This window comes from Notamacropus eugenii, chromosome 2, assembly GCF_028372415.1.
Source record: "Notamacropus eugenii isolate mMacEug1 chromosome 2, mMacEug1.pri_v2, whole genome shotgun sequence".
NCBI classification, from domain to species: Eukaryota; Metazoa; Chordata; class Mammalia; order Diprotodontia; family Macropodidae; genus Notamacropus; species Notamacropus eugenii.
In genome coordinates, this window is record NC_092873.1 from 421,270,977 (window position 1) to 421,294,340 (window position 23,364).

At 35.6% G+C, this 23,364-nt stretch overlaps 1 protein-coding gene across 1 annotated transcript in view; it reads left to right on the forward strand.

The window, feature by feature from the left end:
• USH2A (usherin) overlaps nt 1–23,364 on the forward strand; it is a 990,439-nt gene that overhangs the window by 193,398 nt on the left and 773,677 nt on the right. Inside the window, exons 14-15 of the mRNA XM_072647832.1 lie at nt 2,145–2,308; nt 8,052–8,210. Of these exons, the coding sequence (XP_072503933.1) occupies nt 2,145–2,308; nt 8,052–8,210 (323 nt within the window). The remainder of the gene's footprint in view (nt 1–2,144; nt 2,309–8,051; nt 8,211–23,364) is intronic.

Sequence of the window (23,364 nt, forward strand, 5' to 3'; positions counted from 1 at the left end):
TACTGCACAAAATGGACCATGGAAATTCAAGATAATGTTAAAACACTGGCAACATTTAAAGCCCTTTTTCTCTGAAAACAATCCTTTTTCTCAAACCCCCCAAAAAAAGAAATTAGAGAAATTCAGAATTAGAAGGGCTCTCCATATCTAGGAAGCACAAATCTCCCACCCTTAATGAGCAGTTATCTAGCTCCCACTTACAGACCTCTGCAGTGATGGGGAACTCACCATCTTCCTAGCCAACCATTCCACTAATGGATATATCCGGCAGTTAGGAAAGTTTGTTCCTTATCTAAGCTAAAATCTGCCTCTTTGTAACTTGTACCAATTGGTCTTAGTTCTTCAGTGAGGCTAACCAACACAAATTGCATGTCTTTTCCACATGACAATCTTACAAACATTTGAAGACAGCTCATGTCAAGAGATTGAGAGCAGTGGGTTTGGAAATAGAGAAACATCCAGGTTACTCTCACTGTCTACATGAAGGGAAAATTCCCTCAGTACCTCTTACTGCTACAGGAGTGGCTGATGAAGAGGGAGGTTGATAGGGCAGTTATTTTCATCAGCATATTTAGGAAGGCCAAAGTATGGGAAGGCTTTTGACCTATGAGTGGTGGTAGATGTATGAGCTTGACATTTACTTGGTAGAGAGATAGTTTGTTGTGTGGAGAGTATAATGGTACTAAAGGTTGATGGTTATCAGGGGTTGGTGAAAACTTGAGGAGAGATGTATAAGGGAGGAAAAGTGTACAACAATTACATTGTGGTGTGCAGATTCATGCCTCTTCCTGCATCATCTTGTGGCATGAGGGTATGTTCATGTATGAATTGGTGTGGCTTCTTGACTTGGTGGCTCTAGTCCTCCTACACAGTATATAGAAAAACAAGTACTAATGAAGCTATGAAATATACTCCAGTAAAAATCTTCCACTAGATTTGTATCCATCCGTAATCATTGCTATATGGCTTCCATTGTTCAACTAGAACCAAACCACCAAATCGTACCAGTCCTTATCTTATTCACATGGATATAATAGCATTAGAGATGTAGAACTTGAATGAGGTCAGCTAATATAATCCCCTGATTTTTAAGATGAGGATTTTGGAGTTACTAAATTACTTGCTGAATATAATACAAATACCAAATAGTATTAAATATTAAATAGTATTATATCAAGATTTAAATTCAAGGACTCTGACTCTACTTCCATTTCTGTTTCCACTGTAGTATATTATGTTCCCTTTCTATGAGAGAGGCTTGTCAAAGGCTGATTTTATTGTGTCTGTGGCACTCTTCTGTTCCTATAAGTTTTAGTAACTGTGTTAAAAGGATCATGGGATCATAGATTTAGAGCTGGAAGGGGATCTTAATCCATGTCATCTAGTTCATTTTTTTCATTTTACCCTTCATTCTAGTGACATTGGCTTCCTGGCTGTCCCATGAACAAGACACTTTTGTGGGCATTTTTACTGACTGTCCCTCATTCCTGGAATGCTCTCCCTCCTTAATTCCAACTGTTGACCTCCTTGGCTTTTGTTAAGGCCCAACTAAAAATCCTGCCTTCTACAGGAAGTCTTTCCCAAGCCTTTTTAATTCCAGTGCCTTTCCTCTTTCAGTTTTTTATATTTTTCCTGTATATAGCTTGTTTCTACATATTTATTTCCTTTTTTTCCCTCTCATTAGTGAACTCTTAGAGGGCAGGTATGGTCTTTTGCCTCTTTTTGTATCCCTGGCACTTAGCACAGTATCTGGTATCTGGTAGACACTTAAAGAATGTTTATTGATTGATTGATTTTACAGACAAGTCTTTTTGTGAGACAGTTAATCTCTCTTAATAGAATGCCACTGGGTAGATTATTATATTCCATGCTTTGTAACAGAAAAAAAAATATCTTTAGCAAAGAAAAAAGAAGGCACAGCTCTTGTAATGAGTACCTTAATTAGCCAAATCAGGGAAGATTTTTGTGGTGGAAATGTGAACAAGATTTTGAGTCACTTGTATTGTATTTATCAATTCTTTATCACATGGGGAATATAGCTTATCTTACCTTGTGAAGCTGGTGGTCTACTCTAAATGACATTTAACATGGCTGATAAGACTCAATGTTCTTGTCCTTTGATGGTTTATTTATTTTATTTACAGATGCCACCCCTGCAACTGTCATCTCCCTGGAGCCTTGAATGGAAGTTGTCATCTGGTTACCGGTCAATGTTTTTGTAAACAATTTGTAACTGGCTTAAAGTGTGATGGCTGTGTTCCTGGTGCAAGTCATTTGGATATTCAAAACCCATTTGGTTGCAGCAAAAGTAAGTACATGGGGCCTAAAAGATGTACTGATTTTTAAAATTTGAACCATGGCAAGTTAGCTTTCTTGGCTAAAAACTGATGAGAAAAGTTGAATTTGCATTGAATTTGAGGGAAATACAGGTGAAAGACAAAGATCAATTATCAAAGGAAGTAATGGAACCTACTTTTCTGGATCTGACTACCCTCATCTAGAATTGGTGGCTTGATTTTGCCTGTAAAGAAAATAATTGACTATATGTCCTTCCAATCAAGATTCCTTTCAGCCTTCCAATTCTGTGACAAATGGAAGATTTCTAACTATCAGTGTCAAGTTCTTAAATCATTACCTTTTTCAAAGTATTTAAAGGAATGCCTGATGTGCAGTATTTATATTGTGTGACACATATTCTTCCATATGGTCTCCTGAGACATCTATAAATGCTCATGCTAGGAACTGTCCCAGGTGACATCAGATTGTCACAAGCCAGTGGGTTGTTGTGCCACCTGTACGTTTGAGGGTATGGAAGAAATGAATCATCCAGTATCACCCCCATGGCAACCACTGTGAATCTGGAGTGGAGGCAAGACTGAGTGTTCAGGTTGCCTTTGTATGTTATTTAATGAATAATAACTATGATTCCTGAAATCCATGGTACACTAAGCTTTAAAAAAATGCTTGACGTACGTTTTTTTACCTGATTCTTCTCACAATCCTGGGAGGTAATATCAACAGTAATAATAACGATAACTATCATTCTCATTTTGAGAAGTGGTGAAGTTTAAATTCATGGATAGAGAACTCATCTTGGAGCCAGGAAAACCTGGGTTCAAGTGTTGCATCTAACAGTTACAGCTGTGTGACCTTAGGCAAGTTGCCTAAACTTTCAGGGCCTTCAGTAATTCGTTAAGACTAGGAAGAGCTGTGTAGAAGGTGGTGACCTTCATTGGGAAAGAGAATTTCATCATCTGGCAACTCATACTAATGATATCACAGATTCAATTCCAGCCCCATTATTTCCATTTTCCAGACGAAGAAACTAAGGCTTAGAGACATTAAGGTGCCTATGAACAAGCATAGCTAGTATCATAGGAAGGAGATCAAGCCTAGCTTTTTCCCCCTGACTCATAGTTCAACATTTCTGTTATGCTATACCTCCTCAAATTTACTAGAAAGGAAAGGGAAAGAACAGACATTTATTAAGTGACCAAAACCTACTAGAAATTTTACAAAAAACTTCTCATTTTATCCTCATAAGCACATTGGGAGATTAGTACTATTATTATCCTCATTTTATAGTTGAGGAAACTGAGGCAAACAGAGGTTAAGTGACTTGCACAGGGTCACATGGCTAGTAAGAATCAGAGGTTGAATTTGAACTAAGGTCTTCCTAACTCCAGTGCACCAGAATGTTTGGGTCACAGTGTCTTGCCTGCACATTTTAAGGTATGTTGTCTCAAAAGTACCATTGTGAATGTCTATGTCTTTATGTGCTTATATGTGGGAAATTATTTTATTCGATGTCTGTGCTTATTAATATAGCATATGGGTCATGGTAGTCATTTAACAAATTTTTTTCATTGTTATTGATTAAACATATAAACTGATACCAAAACTAAAAGAGATTTCAGAGATTATTTCACCCAACCTTTTCATTTTACAAACAAGGAAACTGAGGTCCATGAAGTCACATGACCCTTTAGGGGCAGATCTGAGACCAAAACCAATGGCTCCAAATGCAAAGTTTAATTTTTTTCTGTTACACAATACTGGTTTTAGCTTATTTCAAATGTACCTTTTGGATATGGATTTGGGTGAAATTTTTCCGCCTGAATCTAGTATTGGCATTAAACATACCTAGTGCTAAGAAATTCTGAGGGCCTTGTTACTTGTTCTGATTCACTTCAATATAAACATAGATAGCAGGAATTTTGTGGGAATATTGGGCACATGTCCCAACTTTGCTTTCCCATATAATATCATCTCCCAAAGTCTACGAGCTTATTCTTTGATCATGAGATAAAGTATTAAGAATTATCTCAGACAAAGGTCATGGTCATTGGTTATGTGACCGAGTCATTCTTTGATTCTTGAACTGTATTTCACTTAATAAATATATTGAATCTCATTATTGATTGACAGGGAAATTAGCAAGATCCTACTATACTAAGCTTCTCTTATTTTATAGTATTTAATTATTAAGGCTTAAGGTTTGTGAAATTTGAAAAAAATGCCTTCCCCTTTAAGAAATTGCTTGGTTAAAATTTAGTTAGGATTAGACGGTGTATTTATTGCCTAAGAAAACTCTTCCAGTTCTGGGGACCCCTGAAAGAAAGGATCCCTCAGGATGTATGCCAATACTATCTGGGGGCAGTCATCTGGAAAAGGTCCTCTTGTTGAATTTGACTTAGGAACATCAAATTAAAATGTGCTACTGGTCACATTGTGGCAACTTATATCATGCTAACTTTATAATTTTTAAAACTTCTTAAGGGTTTGGAAGAACTCACATTTACCCAGAGTACCACTGAGCTCATATGATGTCTTTTCTGACCCAAGAGCTTTCTCAATTGGGACTTTAAATTGCCTCCTCAGAAAGTCGAGTGGTACTCATTGAATCATTAGACTTCAGTCTTTGAATTTTCAAAATTTCTCATTTCACTGCCATCCAGCATGGTTTGCTTAGACTGTGAAATCTGACAAGATTCTAGTCGGAGGCTATCACAACAAGTAATCATCTGTAAATGTTTGAAAGACTAAATGAGATGAACTCTTGTTACCAAGGAAATTTTTATTCCATGAAGATCATCATTTTGGCTTTCATTTTCTAGGACCTTAGGTGTGAGACTTCAACAGTCTTCTGAGAGTTGTAGGAAGCTGAAAGACAGTGTTAAGGTCAATTTTTCTACCTCTTTTATCTTCCATGTTTCTGATTATATGCAGATAGCTAGATAATTAATAATACTGATGATAATAATAATTTGCATATGTAACATTCCTTCCTTCCTTCCTCCCTTCCTTTCTCTCTTTCTGTTCACACACATATTGTTTCTCATATACATAAAGGTGACTAGAATTAGTCTCCTTTTTTTCCACGATAAGCTAGAAATACTAAGTAGACAAGAATTGCTGGCCTTTTTGGATGGCTACAGATAAGACAGCTGAGTCTCATAACTTTTTTGAGCAATTAAAGACAGTTGAGTTCAGAGGCCTAAATATAGACCTACTGAAGGGATCAAATAAACTACCAGTACTCAGTCAGCAAAGGAGATTTTGCCAAGGGCAAGCCCCCTAGGTCTTTAAGTATAGGGTGCCGGTTGTCAACAGTTGTATTTTCATATGTCATCATTAGTGCTACTTACTCTTCCTTTAGATCCATATTCATCCAGGTTCATGGTCTGTAGGAATTGTGACCTAAGAAAGAAAAAGCCCAGGTCAAGGGAAGGGGAGGAATGAATATCCATCTAAATGCTTCTTCAGAAAGCAACCTTGACACTAGCTATCAGGCTAGCAGAGGTGTCATTTTGGAGGTGTAGGTATGTCTGGAACTGGTCTGGAACTCTCTACATTTCAAATTAATTGATTTTGAAATTCCTTTCTCATTTCAATTGTCTTAAAATATTTTTAGGTTATTGCACTGATATGGAGGCAGCCTGGAGTATAGCATACTAGACCTGGAATCAGGAGAACCCTTTTGAATTCTGCCTCTGGCATAATCTTAGGTGTGAGCATTGGCAAATCACTTCACTTTTCTGAGACTTGTCTTCTTAATCTATAAAATGGGGGTTGTGAGGTGAGTGCTTCTTAAACCTTAAAGGGCTATATAAATATATTATTATTGCCCATAATTTTGGAATTCCCTTTAGTACGGATGAATCAGCAATGAAATCTATTGGAAAACCTTTATCCAAAAATTCTGCTACTCTTTCTCACTGTATATGATTCTTAGATTTTAAATTTCATGGCAGAAGTAGTAACAGATGCAAAGTGTTTGTGGGGATTGAAATGAGGCAGGAAAATATGTCAGCAAACTACATTAGAGACAGGTGAAGTGGCATAATGAATTGCAATCAGTCAGACATGAGATCAAATTCAGTCTCAGATACTTCCTAATTGTATGACGTTGGATGTGTCACTAAACCTCTTTTTGCCTCAGTTTCCTCACCTATAAAATGAGGATCACAATAGCATCCACTACCAGGATTGTTGTGAGGATAAAGTGAGATAATATTTGTAAAGCACTTTGCAAACTTTAAAGTATTTTGTAAATACTAGCTATTATTATTTTTCCCACTTGTTAGCATTTTATTTTTTAAAATTACATGTAAAGATAGTCTTCAACATTCATTTTTATGTTGTTATTATCATGGCATCCAGCTAAATGTATTTTGTGGTTTGACAAATCTTTATTGCAAATTTGTGGGTGTCATGTGTGAGTGTGGAAGGGGTATATAGAATTGACTTTTGGAAAGGTAAGAAAATACTTCTCTTTTTCTTGTGGACATGATGGAAATGACAATCAAGTGACTGATATGACACCTGCTATAACAGGAAGAATCCTGGATTTGAAGTCAGAGGACCTGGACTTGAATCCCAGCTGTGCTACTTATTAACCATGTGACTTTTAACAGGTCATCTAAGCACACTTGACCTCAATTTCTCAATCTGTAACATAAGGGGATTGGAGTATATGTCATCTAAGGTCTCTTTCAGTTTAAAATCTATGAACTTGTGGATCCGAAAGAGGAAAAATGGGGTGATTGTGTTGTATATTTGAAAAGAAGAAACAGAGAATGAGAGGAGAGAGAGAGAGAGAGAGAGAGAGAGAGAGAGAGAGAGAGAGAGAGAGAGAGAGAGAGAGAGAGAGAGAGAGAGAGAGAATATATTCTTTCCACACACAGGGTTTTGCACTACATGATCTCCAAAATTTTTTCTACCCTGGGGATGCTAGGATTCCATGAGGTAGTTATTTAGTCATAAATGTGATATAGTTATTTTCCTTCCTTAGAATGGAAGGTCCCTGAGGGCAAGGACTGCCTTTATTTCTGCTTCTATTTATATCTTCAGGGCTTAACTCAGTTCTTGGCACATGGTAAGCATTTACTGTGTGGTTGTTTTCCTGTCTATAAAGCAATGAGATGGATTTTCCCATCTGGCCTTGGGGTATGTCATCTCATCATTCAATAGTTACATTGAGTGTGTATGTCTGTTGCTTTGTGATAGTAACTCTGCAATTTAAGATCAATAGCCATACATACCCCCAAATAGGATCATTTTTACTTTGTGAAATGAGATGTGAGATGACTGTTGCAGCAATGTAATAGAAAATTTCCTTTAAAAAGTCAAGAAATTACATTGCTTAAAATTTCAGTTTCAATTAAACTCAGTCATTTGGGGGATATAAGTGAATTAAGCAGATGTATGATAAGACTATCCATCTTTGGATAAACTCTGAAAATAAGGGTCAGGAAGAAAGCTCTTAGAAAATTTTGGCATTTATGATCATAGACTTTGGTGGGTTTTTCAACTAAATTTATGTCAGCTACTTTGACCTACTGATTTGTTTTATGTTGATAGATAAAAAGCTTTGTTTCAGAGAGCTCATGATACATTAGCTTTGTTTATTAATGTCTTGGTAAACCACATGTCTTTTTGATAAAGTAATTCTGAATCAGAAAGACCTCTTGGCTGCTGATTTCACTCCAGTTTACTTGCGTGTTTATTGATTGCCTTTGTTTATAAATGCTCTCTTCATTGTAATCTAGCTCCATCCCAGCAACCTCCACCCAGAGGACAAGTTCAAAGTTCTTCTACTATCAATCTCTCCTGGCATCCACCTGATTCCCCAAATGCCCACTGGCTCACTTACAGCTTATTTAGAGATGGTACTGAAATTTACACAACTGAAGATAAGTACCCATACGGTAAGACTGATTATTTGAAAATAAAGCCATATGCACTGTATTGAGTATTTAATTCAGAATTTTCATTTTCTGAAGCTTCTGAAAAGTGGAATTTTGGTGATTTTTCTCCATTTGATAGGCTTCATTTTCTCAAATGATTTTTTTAATTTAATTTTTAATTTATGGAATAAAATAAACATTTGCATGACAGTACAGTAAAAAAGATGATTGTACATGAAACGCAAATCTACTACCCACGACTTGATATTCCTTTCAATTATACCACAAAATTATCATGTAAATTTCTTTTTATTCTTTTTTTCTTCCCTTCCCCCCCACCTTAGAGATGGTTACCATTAGACGCAAATAGGCATATATGTATACATTATACACACATGTATATACACATATATGTGTATATACATACATATATGCATGTAAAATTATTCTATCCATACTTCTATTTATCAATTCTTTCTCTGGATGTAGATAGCATCTTTCTTCATAAGTTAATCTTGGTATTTATAATAGACAAAATTACTTATTCATTTAAAACCATTCTTAAAACAATGCTGCTGTTAACTGTATGCAGTGTTCTCTTGGTTCCACTCATTTCATTTTTTAATATTTCATGGAAATTTTCCCACATTTTTCTGAAATCATTGAGCTCATCACTTCTTATAGCACAGTAGTATTCCATCACAATCATATAGCACAACTTGTCAACCACTTCCCAATTGATGACCATATACATACATATGTGTGTACAGATATGCATACACGTGTGTTTTTGTGTGTACACACTAAAACAACATTCTTTTATCTTCATGTCCCTTCAAAAATGTAAATAAATAAATGTTAAAGGATTCCATTTTGAAAATAAAGGGAAACTAAGACTCAATAAGGAATCAAGATTCTTAGGAGACTTTATATGTTGACTGATAAAATATTCTAATAATTTCAACAAATAACAAATATTTCAAAAATAACAAGTAAATTAAATTAAATTAACTAAAAATAATAAGTGAAATGTAGTTAATAAATAACTACAGTGTGCGAGGCGTCATATCCACAGCTAAATAAATGTCAGAATATACTGGGAACAATGTGGAAAGGAGATGGTACCTGAGTTAAACATGGCAGGAAATTAAGGGTTCTAAAAGGTAAAGAAGAAGCACATTCCAGGCACGTGGGTCAGTTTGTGTAAAGAAATCATGGAGGTCAAAAGATGAAATTTTAGCTATGAGCTTAATATGGTTGGAACATCAAATATGTGGAGGGAAACACTTTGAAAAAAGTCTCAAAAGGTAAATGGGACCCAGATTATGAAAGGCTTTAAATGCTGAGCTGAGGAACTTGTAGTCCAATATGAAGGCAATAGGAATTAATAAAGATTTTTTTTTTAAATAGAGGAATGCAATGGCCAGGCCTCTTATGTAGAGAAATTCTTTTAGCAGTTATGTGGAAGACAGTTTACAAAAGGTTAGAGACTGGGATCCCTCTGATTGACTATAAGGTGATTGAATTGGTCTAAGTTACAAATGTTGTGGGTATGAAATATGGTGATTGTTGTGTGAGCAAAAGAAAAGAGATAGAGTTATTAACTATTATAGAGATACAATGGATAAGACCTGGTAACTGATTAGATAATGGGGGTTGAAGGAGAGGGAAATCAAGACTGCCTGGGAGGTTATGAACCTGGATTGTGAGTTTGAGTGGTGAGTGGAATGAGTTCTAACTTGGGTATGTTGACTTTGAGATGCCAACTGAACAGCCAGGTAGACATATTTCACAGGCATTGAAAATGTGGGACTGGATTCCAGAAAGAAGTTTAGGACTGGATACACGCATTTTGTGTGTGTGTGTGTGTGTGTGTGTGTGTGTGTGTGTGTGTGTACATGATCATTTATATAGAGATGATCCTTGAACTTATAAAAGTTTATGATATCACAAGATAGAGAATATATAGAGAAAAAGAGAGCAAAGGTTAGAACCTTGTGGAATGCCCATTTAATGGATGAAGATAGAAGATAATTTAGTAAATGATACTGAAGGGCAATGTGACTGGTAGAAGGAAAACCAAGACAAAACAATGTAACAGAAGCCAAAGAAAGAGAAAATATCAAGGAGTTGTCAAAAGTTGCAGGAAGTCAACTAGAATGAGGATTAAGAAGTGACCACTGGATTTAACAGAGGTATTTAGCAATTGAAAAGAGCAGTTTTCTTTGAATGGTGTTGGAAGTCAAATTGGAAAAAGTTAAGAAGTTAGTGGCGGATGAGGAATTAGAAGTAACTCTCTAGAAGTTTGTGAAAAGGGGAAGAGATATGACAGTGATCTGAAAGGAATGTAGGATTAAATGAAGGGTTTATTAAGGCAAAGGAGGCCTGGAAACATAATCAGCAGGCAAGGAGACACTGAAAACAAGAAATGGAATTATCAAAGATCTAGGCTCCTGGAAGGGATGGCAGGGAATGTGGTCAAAAGCACAAGGTCATGGATTGACCTTGAGAAAGCAAAAGTCCAGTTTCTCATCAGAGACTGGAGTAAAGGAGGAGATAAAGAGTAATGATGTAGACCTGGTGGCCAGTAGATGACTACATCAAGGTTGTGGCATGGGTTATATAGCTGAATGGAATTTATCTTAAAGGAGGAGAGGTTACTAAGGGAAGGAAAGTCTAGTCATGGTAATGTGAAGTAGTAAGTATGCCCACTCCTTATCCTGGCCCAATGTGTACAAAGGCATGAGAGGAGTGCCCAGAACTGAAGAGGGTGACTAGGAATAGAATGTCTTCTGAGAGAAGCCAGGTTTTCATGACTTTCAAAGCAAAACAAACTTTAATTGAAGGATGAGGGCTTTGGATGGAAGTTAAGGAAAGTCTTTAGAGCTGGGAGATAACTAAAAGGGCTCAGAGACATTTTTTCTCACAAATAACTGTCCTTACTCATTATCTTTAAATATACTTATTTTCAGTGATCTAGCTACCCTTTCCAAGGAGACAGAGAGATAGACTAGGAGATTTTGGACATTCTTCTACCCTTTTTCGTGTGACTCTATTTATATTTTGTAACAGAAAGTTATGCAATTTAAGAAACATTAAGAAGGACTTGAATCGATTCTACTGTATTCAGAACTTTAAAAATGAATGATGACTTGGAAAGTTATGTAAAACCAAACTTAGTATGCTCTTTGTTCTGTGTATATCCTTTTCAGAGTGGTTAAAGCAATGGTTCTTCCCACCATAGGTCGATGTCCTATATTGATTAACTTTGAAATGCCTGTGCAGCATAATGTTTTATTATTACATATCACTGTAGGTTACTTTCTGTAGCTTCATAACCTCTGACATGAGTCTAGGTTGTCATGTTTACAATTCTTATAATTATACCTCTCTTAAGTGCTCTAAGCTTTCTTTGAAGTTGTGAGGGAAAAACTCTATACTCAAAAGAGATACAGATTGCAAAGAGAAATGAACATCTGTCTACATCTGCTATGTTGGCAATGTGGCCTAAAAACCTGCCACTTGAATGTTTGTTTTCTTCCAAATAACAGCATGATGCAGGTGTCCTGAAACTTCAGTTTCCATGATGGTGGAAAAATATGTACAGAAATATTGGAAACACTTCTAAAAAGTACATAATTTACTTTGTAATTGACGATCACTTATGAATGATGGTGTCATCCTCATACATGACCATTTGAGATCAAGTTGTCCTACTTCCCATATAAGATTTAATTCACTGAAAGAACTAAAGTTGAAAAACCCTTTGAAATACCTTTGTACCTAGAGACAAATTTCACCATGGCAACATAATATGATCCATTTTATAGAACATTAAAAATGGAATATAGTGCTTTGACACTATTTCATGATTGCACTCAGCTAGTACCTAAATAATAGTTTCTTCCACAATAACTGTGTACTAGTTCGCTAATCAGACATTTATATAATCCCATTTAACAAGCCATTATTTTCAAAAACCACAGTTTTCGTGAAAAAGATTACAATTCTGACATTTCTTGACAATCACTGTAATTAATGATGTGAAAATCATCTGCATGATGGCATTTGAATAGTAAGAACAATTTGTTAATGCTGTCAGAACTTTGCATCATTCCAATAACACCCTGATGTTTATTACTGTAGTTTTGGTGTGTGTGTAGCATATGTAATATGAAAAGGAAACACCACTTATATACAGCTGAATAAATACAGATCTTTTGGCTAAATAAAAGAGTTTGGAATTATAGTTGGAAGAGCATTGAACTTTTCAAGGAAAATTAACAATATTGCCTTCAAAGATAGCTTGATGTTTTGGATGAGGGCATTATAGAATACCTCATTAAAATAACTTTTCAACTTTTGTTCACTGGACTGATGAACCAAGGGGTTCCCCAGGAGAGAACTCTCTTTGTTTGAGAGACAAACCAGATATCCTTAATATGAAAAATGAAATATTTGAGATCTCAGATTCACTAGAAATAAGACAGAAATATATAAGGATTTCATTTCATTCCATTGATTATTTCTAATGTGGTCATTTTGAGTGCTACCCAGGAATGTTACCACATTGTTTAAGTTGAATATTATAGGTAAAAGGATGTTGAAGAATCCTGTGTGGTTATTTCTTCCTTTTATGAGTCAGGAATAGGATAGAGTTCAGTCAGAGAATTGTACAATTTAAAACCTGGAAGAGACTTCAGAAGCCATCTAGTAAATTCAGTACTTAATCAACAATCTTTTCTATGGCATCCCTAACAAGAATGTTTTTCAGTGTTCAGTTAAAGGGGACCAACTTCTTACCAAACCATCCCTTGTCATTTTTGGACAGCTCCAAGTGTGAGGAAGTTTTCCTGACATTGAGACCACATTTGCCTCTCTAATTTCTGCCCATTAGTAGTTCTACCCTCAGAAGCTAAACTGAACAAGTCCAGTCCCTCTCTTGCATAATAGCTCTTGTGAGGGTTGAAAACAATTTTCATATGTTCCCTAAGTCTTCTGTTTTCTAGGTTAAATATCTCTATTTCCTTCAACAAATCCCCATATGACATGTTCACCAGTCCTTTCATCATTTGGATCACCTTCTTCTGTACATGCTCCAATTTGTCTGTAAATTTCCTAAAATGTGGTATCCAGAACCAAGTATATTATGTCAAATATGCCTCGACCAGGGCAGATTAAAGGAAATTATATTTCCACGTGGCTGCCTTCCTTTAGACTTCATCATGCCTGAAGGAACATCATCCTCCTGTAAGATCACATCAGCCTTGGTACTGATACTTCATCGGTACCCTCTGCCCCTTGTACTCAACCCTCTGATTAAAGGGAAGAAACAAAGAGCTCCTCTCATAATCTCCATTTGAGGAGGGCACTAAGCCCATCCATCTATTAGTTTCCCATCTGTCTTCACTCCTTTTGTCTTTGTTATGCCCCCCATGGTGGGTACCTTTCCTTCTCCTCTTACCCCATGTTCTTCCATTCAGTTGAAAGCTCCTTGTGGTCAGAGATTGTCTTCCTTTTATGCATTTGTATCTCCCAGTATTAGTACACTGCACAGCACTCAATAAATGTTTATTGACTGGCCAATTGTCTGAAATGGTGGATGCTCCTGAATGTGCAGCCTGGTGCTTACATTCTTTCTTTTCTGGTATTGTTCTTGATGCATCTTTTCTTGCATAGCTTCCTCCCTCCTGCTCCATGATGATTGGACTGGCCAGTGTGTCAGAGTCTAGCCCTAGTCAAAAGTCGAAGAAGTTCCCCAGCAAATGCTAAGAGAATATTCTACATTCATCCCTAGGGTCAGAAATTTTGTAGTCCCTTGCTAAATCCACAGTAGTTACTTGACATTCCATATCACAGCATCACTTTTGCAATATTAATCACAGTCTTTATATTACTTGTAATTATATGTAAAAATGGATATCAGCACTTAATACAACAGGGATGATTAATCTACACTCCCAGGAAACCATCTCAGGCAGCCTTTCACAACAAATATATATCAACAATACTTATAATAGCACAGTATAAAGTAGTGCTTGACAGAATAACTCATTGTTTAAATTATTCACTGGAAATATTAAGTGCATGTCATAGCAGTGCATGAATATCCATAGAAAACAAGCAGATACGCACAACAGCAAGCAGTAGTAACACCACTATGCTTACAGAATAACAAAGCATGAATCAATAGCATTGTAGGTGCACATAAACAATAGAAATATGTAAGACTAATAGATAAGCACATGTACAATGTATACATGATGCTGAATAGACAAATATACATGAATAAAATATAATAAATCAAAACATGCTCAAAGCATGCAGTGCTTACCATGTGTTGATCATATGTAGTAATTCCGTTTCAGGCATGTACTGTCTGGGCGATGGTCTCATTCCCTGCTCCTCAATCCATGACTCTACCCTTGTTGGAACTGAGTTCTGGGACTTGTACCTGGACCTCCCGAAACTGAATTAGTCAGTGGCACAATTTTGGCTAATTATGGCCCTGATCCCACCCCACCCCCTGCCAAATTATCAATTTCCTTTCTATCCCCATTGATCCTCACTATAATGTTACTATCACAAAATCATGGAATTATGGAAATTTTAGAGTTGTAAGGAATATTTAATTCAACCCATACTTCAAAAAGAATTCATATTGCAATATATCTGCCTATTGGTCATTCAGTTCTACTTGAAGGAAGAACCCCACTGAGGGGGAAACTCACTACCTATTGATGCAACCCATTCTATTTTGAATAACTCTAATTATGAGTTAGTTTTTTCTTGAAATTAAGACTATATTTCACTCTGCAACTTCCATGTTTTGCTGCTGACAAAGCATGTTCAGTCTCATGACAGACATTCAAATTTTTCAAAATGCCTATCATGACTCTTCCTTGTCTTATTTTCAGGTACAAAATCCTTAGTTTCTTCAATCGTTATATTATGAGGATTCAAGGCCCTTTATCATCCAATTTAATCTATCCTGGGCACTCTTCAGGTTATCCCTCCTAGAAACCTCTCTCCCTTCCCCTTTCTTTCCCCTTTTCCTTCCCTCTCCTCCTTCCACTCTCCCCCCCACCCTCCAGCAAAGACCTTAGGCTTAAGTAGAAGTCTCAGGGAATTACTCCTTAAATATCTCTCCATCTCCCCTTATTTTCCACTCCCCTCTTATCTCCCCCTCTCTCCCCTCTGCTATGTAACAGCTATGCCTTTCAATAAAGTCCAAGAAATATTTGTATTTTTTTTTTTACTGCTATGTCACAATACTGACATACTAAATTTGTAGTCCACTAAAAATCTTTTTTTTTCTTTTTTTCAAAGACAAACTGCTCTCTTCTCTTGCTTCTTCCATCTTGGATTTGGAATGTTGACTTTTTCAACTCCAGTAAAAGACTTTATGTTGTTCCTACTGTTTTGTTTTTTTTTTGTAAATGAAACCCAATTCAATAGCTAATCAAAATCTTTTTGTATTCTCACAGTCAACCAGTGTTGTCAGCTGTCCTTCCAGCAATACTATTATCCAAGTCATTGCTAAGGATGGAGACTGGATCTATGATTTCATTGGTACAGGAAATTCTTGGATTGATAATGGGATTCTTTTTTTTTTCAGTCAAAGAAGAACAAAGTTTATTAAAGATCCACCATATTGGCCAGACTCTTAAGGAATCTGAACATTTGTGATGCTTGTATTGACAAGCAGGCCAGATTGAATCTGAGCCCCTTCATGGAGGCTAAGATGAATCTTACATGAAGAAAGACTGTAAGAGGGATCTGGAGTTGGCCAAGTAATCTGGGGTGATTGGGAGAGGGGTCTAGGGAGGATCTTGATGGGAGTGATCATTAGATTCTATCAATAAAGATGAGCATTTTCTATGTAGCCTTCTGTATTGGAGATATGTTTTTCTCAGGGTCACACAGCCAGTTTGTGTCAGAGGCAGGACTCGAATCTTTGTCTTCCTGCCACCAAAGCTCACTCCCTATTCAATATGCCATATAGCCATTCATAAGTCAGTGATAAAAATGTGAAAATGTAGTACTATTCTTATTTTTGGTGGTAGCCAATCTACTTTAACATGTCAGGAGCTCCTCTGCCTCTTAATTAAGGCTGACTAGCAGCAGCATTTTGTGCATTGGAGGGAAGTACCCCTCCATTGGAAGGGAAACCTAAACTCCTGCAGAAAAGACCAGAGTCCTTTGGAGTAGCTTGATCTATCTTATGTGGCAGATCATCACCTCATCAACTGTGGTGGACCATATTAGGACTGTGACACTCGAGGTGGCAGGGTGGAGTCAGAATTGGTCATAGAGAGGAAATGCTTATTCAGCATCATAGATGGTAGTGATGGAAGAGTCAGGCCTTAGCAATACAGTGGAACAGAATCTAGGCCTGCAACAATAAACCTGTTCATGCCCAGCAATGTGCAGGTCTTCCCTAATACAGGATAGGGAGGATGGACAGTGGCAGCACCTGAGATTGCACTCAGTCTCTGGCACACATGGGTAGTAATTGATCTCAGAAGTATGAGTAGAAATGTAGACCCTAGCAGTGGTAACTAGGAAACAGAGGAAAGAGATCTTGGCTTCATTAGGAGTGCAAACAGCACAGAGTAGAATTAGCCTAAGCAGCAGAATGGAAAGGAGAATGGAACCCAGTCATAGAAATGTGGTAGGAGAATGGAGAGTAGGAAAAGATAGATATACTATAATCTATTGCTTACTGCAATCTAAGACTAGTCCCCCTATAGTTTTGGCAGCACAATACTCAGTGATGATTGTACAATTCCCCCTACCCCTCAGAGAAGGCTTGGAGGACCAAGGCATGTCATTGTTTGGAGGAACTTACTTTTCGGCAACATGGGGAGGAAGACATGTGTAACCTATCCCTCCTCCCCAAAGGAGGCCTGTCATTGGGCAGAAATTTGTATTTACTTTCCTACACTCATGGAACTCCTGGGGAAATGGAGGCCCTGGCTGGAAGGTCAAGGACAGTGGGAGTACAGGGTAATTCTCCCTGACCCATGGTGAGAGTCACTGGTTACATAGGAAGTGGGATTGTTTTTGATTTTGCCATGATTTTCTTTATGCTGGTCCTGCTTATTATCTTTTTGTTTTTGCATTGAGAGACCTACTGGGAATGGTGGAGATTTAGCATTACCTACCATATAGATGTGATCATTGAGATCTTGCATGTACTCTTTCCAATAGGAGGATGGGAGCAAAAGAAACCTGGGATTTCTGGTCTTTGTTCTATCATATTCAGTCATTACTCCATAGAACTGTAGTATTGTTGTGTTTTGGTTTTGTTATGATTCTATTTTAACTTTCCTTTTCCTTCCTTAGTGTGGTATCTATGAGGCTTCTTGAATACAAGCATTCAAGGCTGACTATTAATAGTCCCAACATCTTTTAAGTGGAGACAGCTTCTCTAAAAGACCCTTACTGTCAAGGGGAGGCCTGTGCTAAGAGTAATATCTGAATCCCATCTCATGCAAGTTAGTTTTTCCTCAGCAGTCACAGAAACAATCCTTGATACTTGATCCGTGCATAACTTTAAAGGCCCAGGCTCTTGACATCACTTCTGGTTGCCTGAGGACAATCACAATTTGCTATAGCATCCTCTCTGATGGTATTAAAAATGATGAATATCTTAGACAAAGGTATTTTGCTAAACTGAGTCATTTCATGGTGACCTAGATTTATATAGTGCATTTACATCTTTCTCTGACTATGGCTAAGTAAATCTTCTTTTGTTAACTGTTGAATGACCTGTGAATATCTCAATAGATTTTAATGATGAACATAAATTACCAAGGGACTGGATTGTTAGGTTCGGCCTAGAAACTTGGTTTGCTTATAATCCCAGTACTGATGGCTCTGGATAAAGGGATATAAATGGTTTAGTAACCTTTTTTTTTCCACATAAAAAGTTTTTCAAAATGGTTAACAAAAGAATCACAACATCAGCAGGATCAGTTGAATCAGCTTCTTTTTCCATAGCCCTTACATTTACTTTGTATTTTTTCTTATTTATGGGTGTAATATAATATCTCTGAATTATTAAAATTTATATTTCTCTGATTATTAGATTTAAAAATTTTTTCAGGTTGATGGCTTGATTTTTGGAATAGTTGATGTGCTTTGACCATTTTTCAATTGGGAAAATGTCTCCTAATTTACAGATTTATATCAATTTCTGGATAAATTTTGGATGTCATTTTTATCCGAGCTATATTCTATATTATTTTAATAATATAAGTTATATATTACATAATTATTATAAATGATTTTGTTTTTGTTATTAATAAGAATAATTATGTTAATAATTTTTCTCTTTTAATATTCAATGTGGCCTTAGTGAATAATATTTTGATATATTGCTATAGCTTTCCTCCCAATTTATAACATTTTAATTTGAAGTTTTGAGTTCCAAATTCTGTCCTTTCTTTTCCTCCCCTTTCTCCCACCCTGAGATGGTAAGCAATAGGTTACACATGTGCAATTACGTAAAACATTTCTATGTTAGTCATTTCGTACAAGACAATTCAAATACAAAAAAATGAAAAAAGTGAAAAATAGCATGCTTCAGTCTGTATTCAATCAGTATCAGTTATTTCTCTGGAATTGGATAGTATCCACCATTAGTCCTTTGGGATTGTCTTGGATCATGGCATTGCTGCAATAGTTAAGAATAGTTAAGAGAATAGTAAAGTCATTTGTAGATGATCAACACACAATATTGCTGGTAGTGTACACAATTTTCTCCTCATTCTGTTCACTTCACTATACATGAGTTCATGTAAGGCTTTCCAGGGTTTTTGAAATTATTCTGCTTGTTATTTCTTTTACCACAATCGTATTCCACTACAATCATATGCCACAGCTTGTTTAGCCCTTCCTCAGTTGGGGAAAAAGAGCTGTTATAAAAATTTTTGTACAAACAGGTCCTTTCCCCTCTTTTTTGGATGTCTTTGAGATATATATCTAGCGATGATATGCATGAGTGATAAAAGTTGATTTATGATTTTATTTTTCTAATTTGTTTCTCAGATTAAATATCTGGGGTGCATTATTTCCTACAGGATTTTAACTACCTTTGAACTCCTTATTTTTGTGAACAATTTATGCAATACATTCATCTTTACATTTTTAATATAATACATTTGTAAATTCACATGGACTCAGATGTTTTCCTTCAAGAGTCTATGGGATTATAACTCCAGAACTGGCAGAGACCTTGAAGATCATCTAGTCCAATCCCTGCATTTCACAGATGATAAAATTGAGTCCCAGAGACATTAAGTGACATTTCTAAGGTTTTGCAGATAATCAGCAGCAAAGTTGGGATTGATCCCATGGCATCTCATTCCTTTGCTCCCCTAGTACTCTTTCTGTGAAATTGTTATCTCTCAAATTCACTTACGGTTTGCACAATTTCTCTGTTTGAGGTTAGAGTTAGACTTTCTACTTCTTGTATTGCTAATTTTGCTGTTTTCTTAATTCAGTTGTTTCACATTTTTTGCATATATTAATTACTTTTATCTAACTTTTCTTTTTTATTGAGATTTAATTGATTACTTTAATTTTTGATAATTTTATTTATTTCTTTTCATTATGAATTTGTTCTTTTCACTTTTTATCTTGATAAATTACTTCCCAAACATTAAAAATCAAATTAGCCCATAGCTTATTGAATTCTATGATCTTTTCCATTTATAAGAAAACTGTTTATTTTTCTTTAATGTAAAATTTATATTGTACTGTTTATTGTATTATTCAATTGATATATTATTGAATTGAGGGAGTATTATTGGTTATTACCTATAGAATGTCTAGCTTCTTAAAAAATCAATTTAATTATCTTTTAAGCATTTAGATGCTATGCTACTTGCTATACACATCTTAAATTGATATTTCTTTTTCATTATGGAAAAGCAGCATGATGGCTTTAATGTCAGTATGATGCAGATTCATGTAATCTTCCTGACACATCCTGGTTGTGCAATCCTGATCAAGTACACTTTCAGTGTACCCTCACAATTCTAAGTCTCAGAATCTTTTTCAGTCTGCGTTGGCAAAGGCAGATTTGTTATTGGGAACTCTTAATGCCAGTGAAATTCTAAATCTAAGCTCACATACCCTTTATAACTAACTTCCATTATTTATGGTACTTCAAATAAGGTAGTTTTCTCATTTTTATCTTTTGATGGTATTTATGCTGTAATATCATCTGCAATCATGTTTTCACTTTTTATTTAAGTGAAATATAAGTTTTATTCTAGTTCTCCATTGTAATACCAAATGAGATTTTTGTCTAACCTGCTTCATTTTCTATTTTGTTGTTCTTTCAATTTAAGGGTCAATTTTACATTACATTATGTTATATTAACATCCAAGGTTATAATTTTGAAGTTCATTTTTTCATGAAATTCTATTAGATTACATCTTTAAAAAAAAAATCAGCTCTAGGCACCTACACCTTGCCTTGTTTGAAGCAACATGAACTTGGGATCCTTCTTCCCTTTTCAATCTATGATCCATATTGTTGTATCTTCTCTATTTATCCTTTCTAATTGACCCTCGATACCTGTTTGCTCTTTTTATTGAAGCTTTTCATCCCGGGCTTCACCTTCTCACACAAAACTTCTTTTCTTCCACCCTTTTCTCAGACGTGTTAGTTCACTTTTTTATTTTTACTGTCTTTCTCCTCTTGGATACTTTTTTTCTCTGATCACCTGAGCCTACAGCTAATCTCTTTTTCTTATTAACATTAGAAAAAATGGTTCTTCATTGAGAGTTTTACTCTCCTTGAAACATAGGAAAAATGAATCATCTGGTCTTTATAGGCTATTTGAACTTTTTGCATTTATTATATTTCTCTTGTCTTCTGAATTTATATTTCAAAAGCTTTTCTTTTCTCCTTAGCTTTCTCAAAAGGAATGATTGGAAGCCATTGATTCTGTTGAAAACTCACCTCCCCCCTCCCCTGAAACATATTTGGGTTTTCTGGATACTATCTTTAGACAAGTAAAATTTTCCTTTCGATTTTGATATGTCGTAATTGAGCATTTTCTTCATTTCTCAGTGTCAATCAGTAGTCCTGATTTAATCTGGCATTCTGTTGCAAATTGGTTATCTTCTCTTTTTATCTTATAAAACTTTCTTTTTGACCATGAATCCCCTTTTGGGGCAAGTTAAATTTAGGGTTCCTTTCTAATGGCTCCAGTTATACTCTATTCATCTATATTTTGGTCTCTAATTCTAATAATTCTAAGAAATTTTCTCACACAATTTCCTGAAAAAACAGCCTTTTATGTTATCCTATTTTCTGGAATATGAGTTATTCTAAGATTATCTCACTGAGTAAGTGTCAAGGTCAATTGCTTTGATTGTAGAGACTTTAAGTTTTCACCGTATTTTTACTTTGCTCTAATATTTCTTCTTGCATCTCTTCATTTCTGTGTTCTTTCTATGCTATTTCCCTTTGCAGAATGTCCATTACTAAAAATTTTCACCCTCTCTTCTAAAACTTTAATTTTTGTCTTTTAAAACTTTTTCCTTTATAATTTCCTTTAATAATTTAATTAAAACTCTTAAATACTTTGAGGTGTGCATGATTGTTTTATCCTAATTAACCTAGTTGAAGTTATTTCAAAATTATTCATTGGCTTTTGCTTCATGATATTTCTTCATAGCATTAGATCTTTTTTGTTTACTCATTTCTTCAATATCTCTTGTGCTTTTTATGTGGGATTTTTTTTCTTATAGGGATTTCTTTCCTTTTCCTTTATGTGATTCCTATTATTTTACTTCATTTGTTAGATTTTTTTTCTCTTTTAAAGTGTGAAAGGAGAGCCAAGTTTAGAAATGACCATTAACTAAGTTATACGATTGCAACTGTTTTCTCCACCTCTGTGTGTGGGTGTGTGTGTGTGTGTGTATGTATGTATATATATACATACACACACACACTCACATGATTTTGTTAGGGTCATTCCATCTCTTGCCAATAGCTGATCTCTCTTTTTCTTGAAGCTATAGATCAGAAACCTAGGTCCTATTCTTAGACACAAACTTATTAACTAAATATTCTATTCCTGAATCTAATTTTCTTTTCTGAATATTCTATTCTAAATCAATGATAATGAAGAAAACACCTTCCTTTAATCATTTAAGTCCCTAGTTTTTTTTCCCTAGGACTCTGTAAAACTTTAGCAGTGATTTCCTAATGGTAGATCACGTATTTAGAGATGTATAACAAGAAAGGGCCTTACAGGTAAGTGCTGGGAGAGCTACTGTGACATAGTGGAGACAGCACTAGACTTACAATTAGGAAGACTTGGGTTAACATTCTCTGATGCTTACTAGCTATGTGGCTAGTAATCTTGCTAAGCCTCAATTTCCTTAATGTAAAGTGAGGAAACTTGTAACAGATTTCTTCTCAGATCCTTGCTAGATATAAATCTATGCTCCTTTGATCCATCTATCTAGTTCACTCATGTCATTTTTATAGTTGAGAACTGAGACCCAGAGGTATAAAATTATTTATCCATGGTCACATGATTAGTAAGTATCTGAGGCAGAATTTGAACCCATCTTCTCTGATTCTTTACTTTATTTCCCTGGTGGTATTGTCACATTTATCAATATAAGTGTTTACCAGTTGTGAATTTCGAGAATTCTGTGAGAGCTCTCCATCAAATCTTGGATACATGCCTTAGGAAGAAAGAGAATTTCTGTTGTTTATATCAGGGTGACAAATAGCTGTCTCATATCCTCTAAGCAAGAACTAACCAATCATCATCACTCTTTTCTTCTTTCTCTGACCCTTTATTTGGTGTCACCCATAGATTCACATCCTCATTTCATGGTTCTCATGAAGCTATTTCCTCCAGAGATGTTCTTTCTTAAGCATGGGTTCTTAATCATTTTAGAGAAAAATTTGAAAATTATATTTGAATACAGGCTATTTCCTTTATAATTATATGTATTTCATTTTGTGCATTTAAAAACTTTGAGTAAGGGTCTATAGTTGTCACCAGATACCTTCTAAGGAGTCTGTAACACAAAAAGATTAAGTTCTGTAGGAATTGTTTTATACCTTTTAAGCAATTTTCAAAGTTTGAATTCTTCCCTTCTTCTTTCTCTGGGTCACTCTTCTACCATTCAG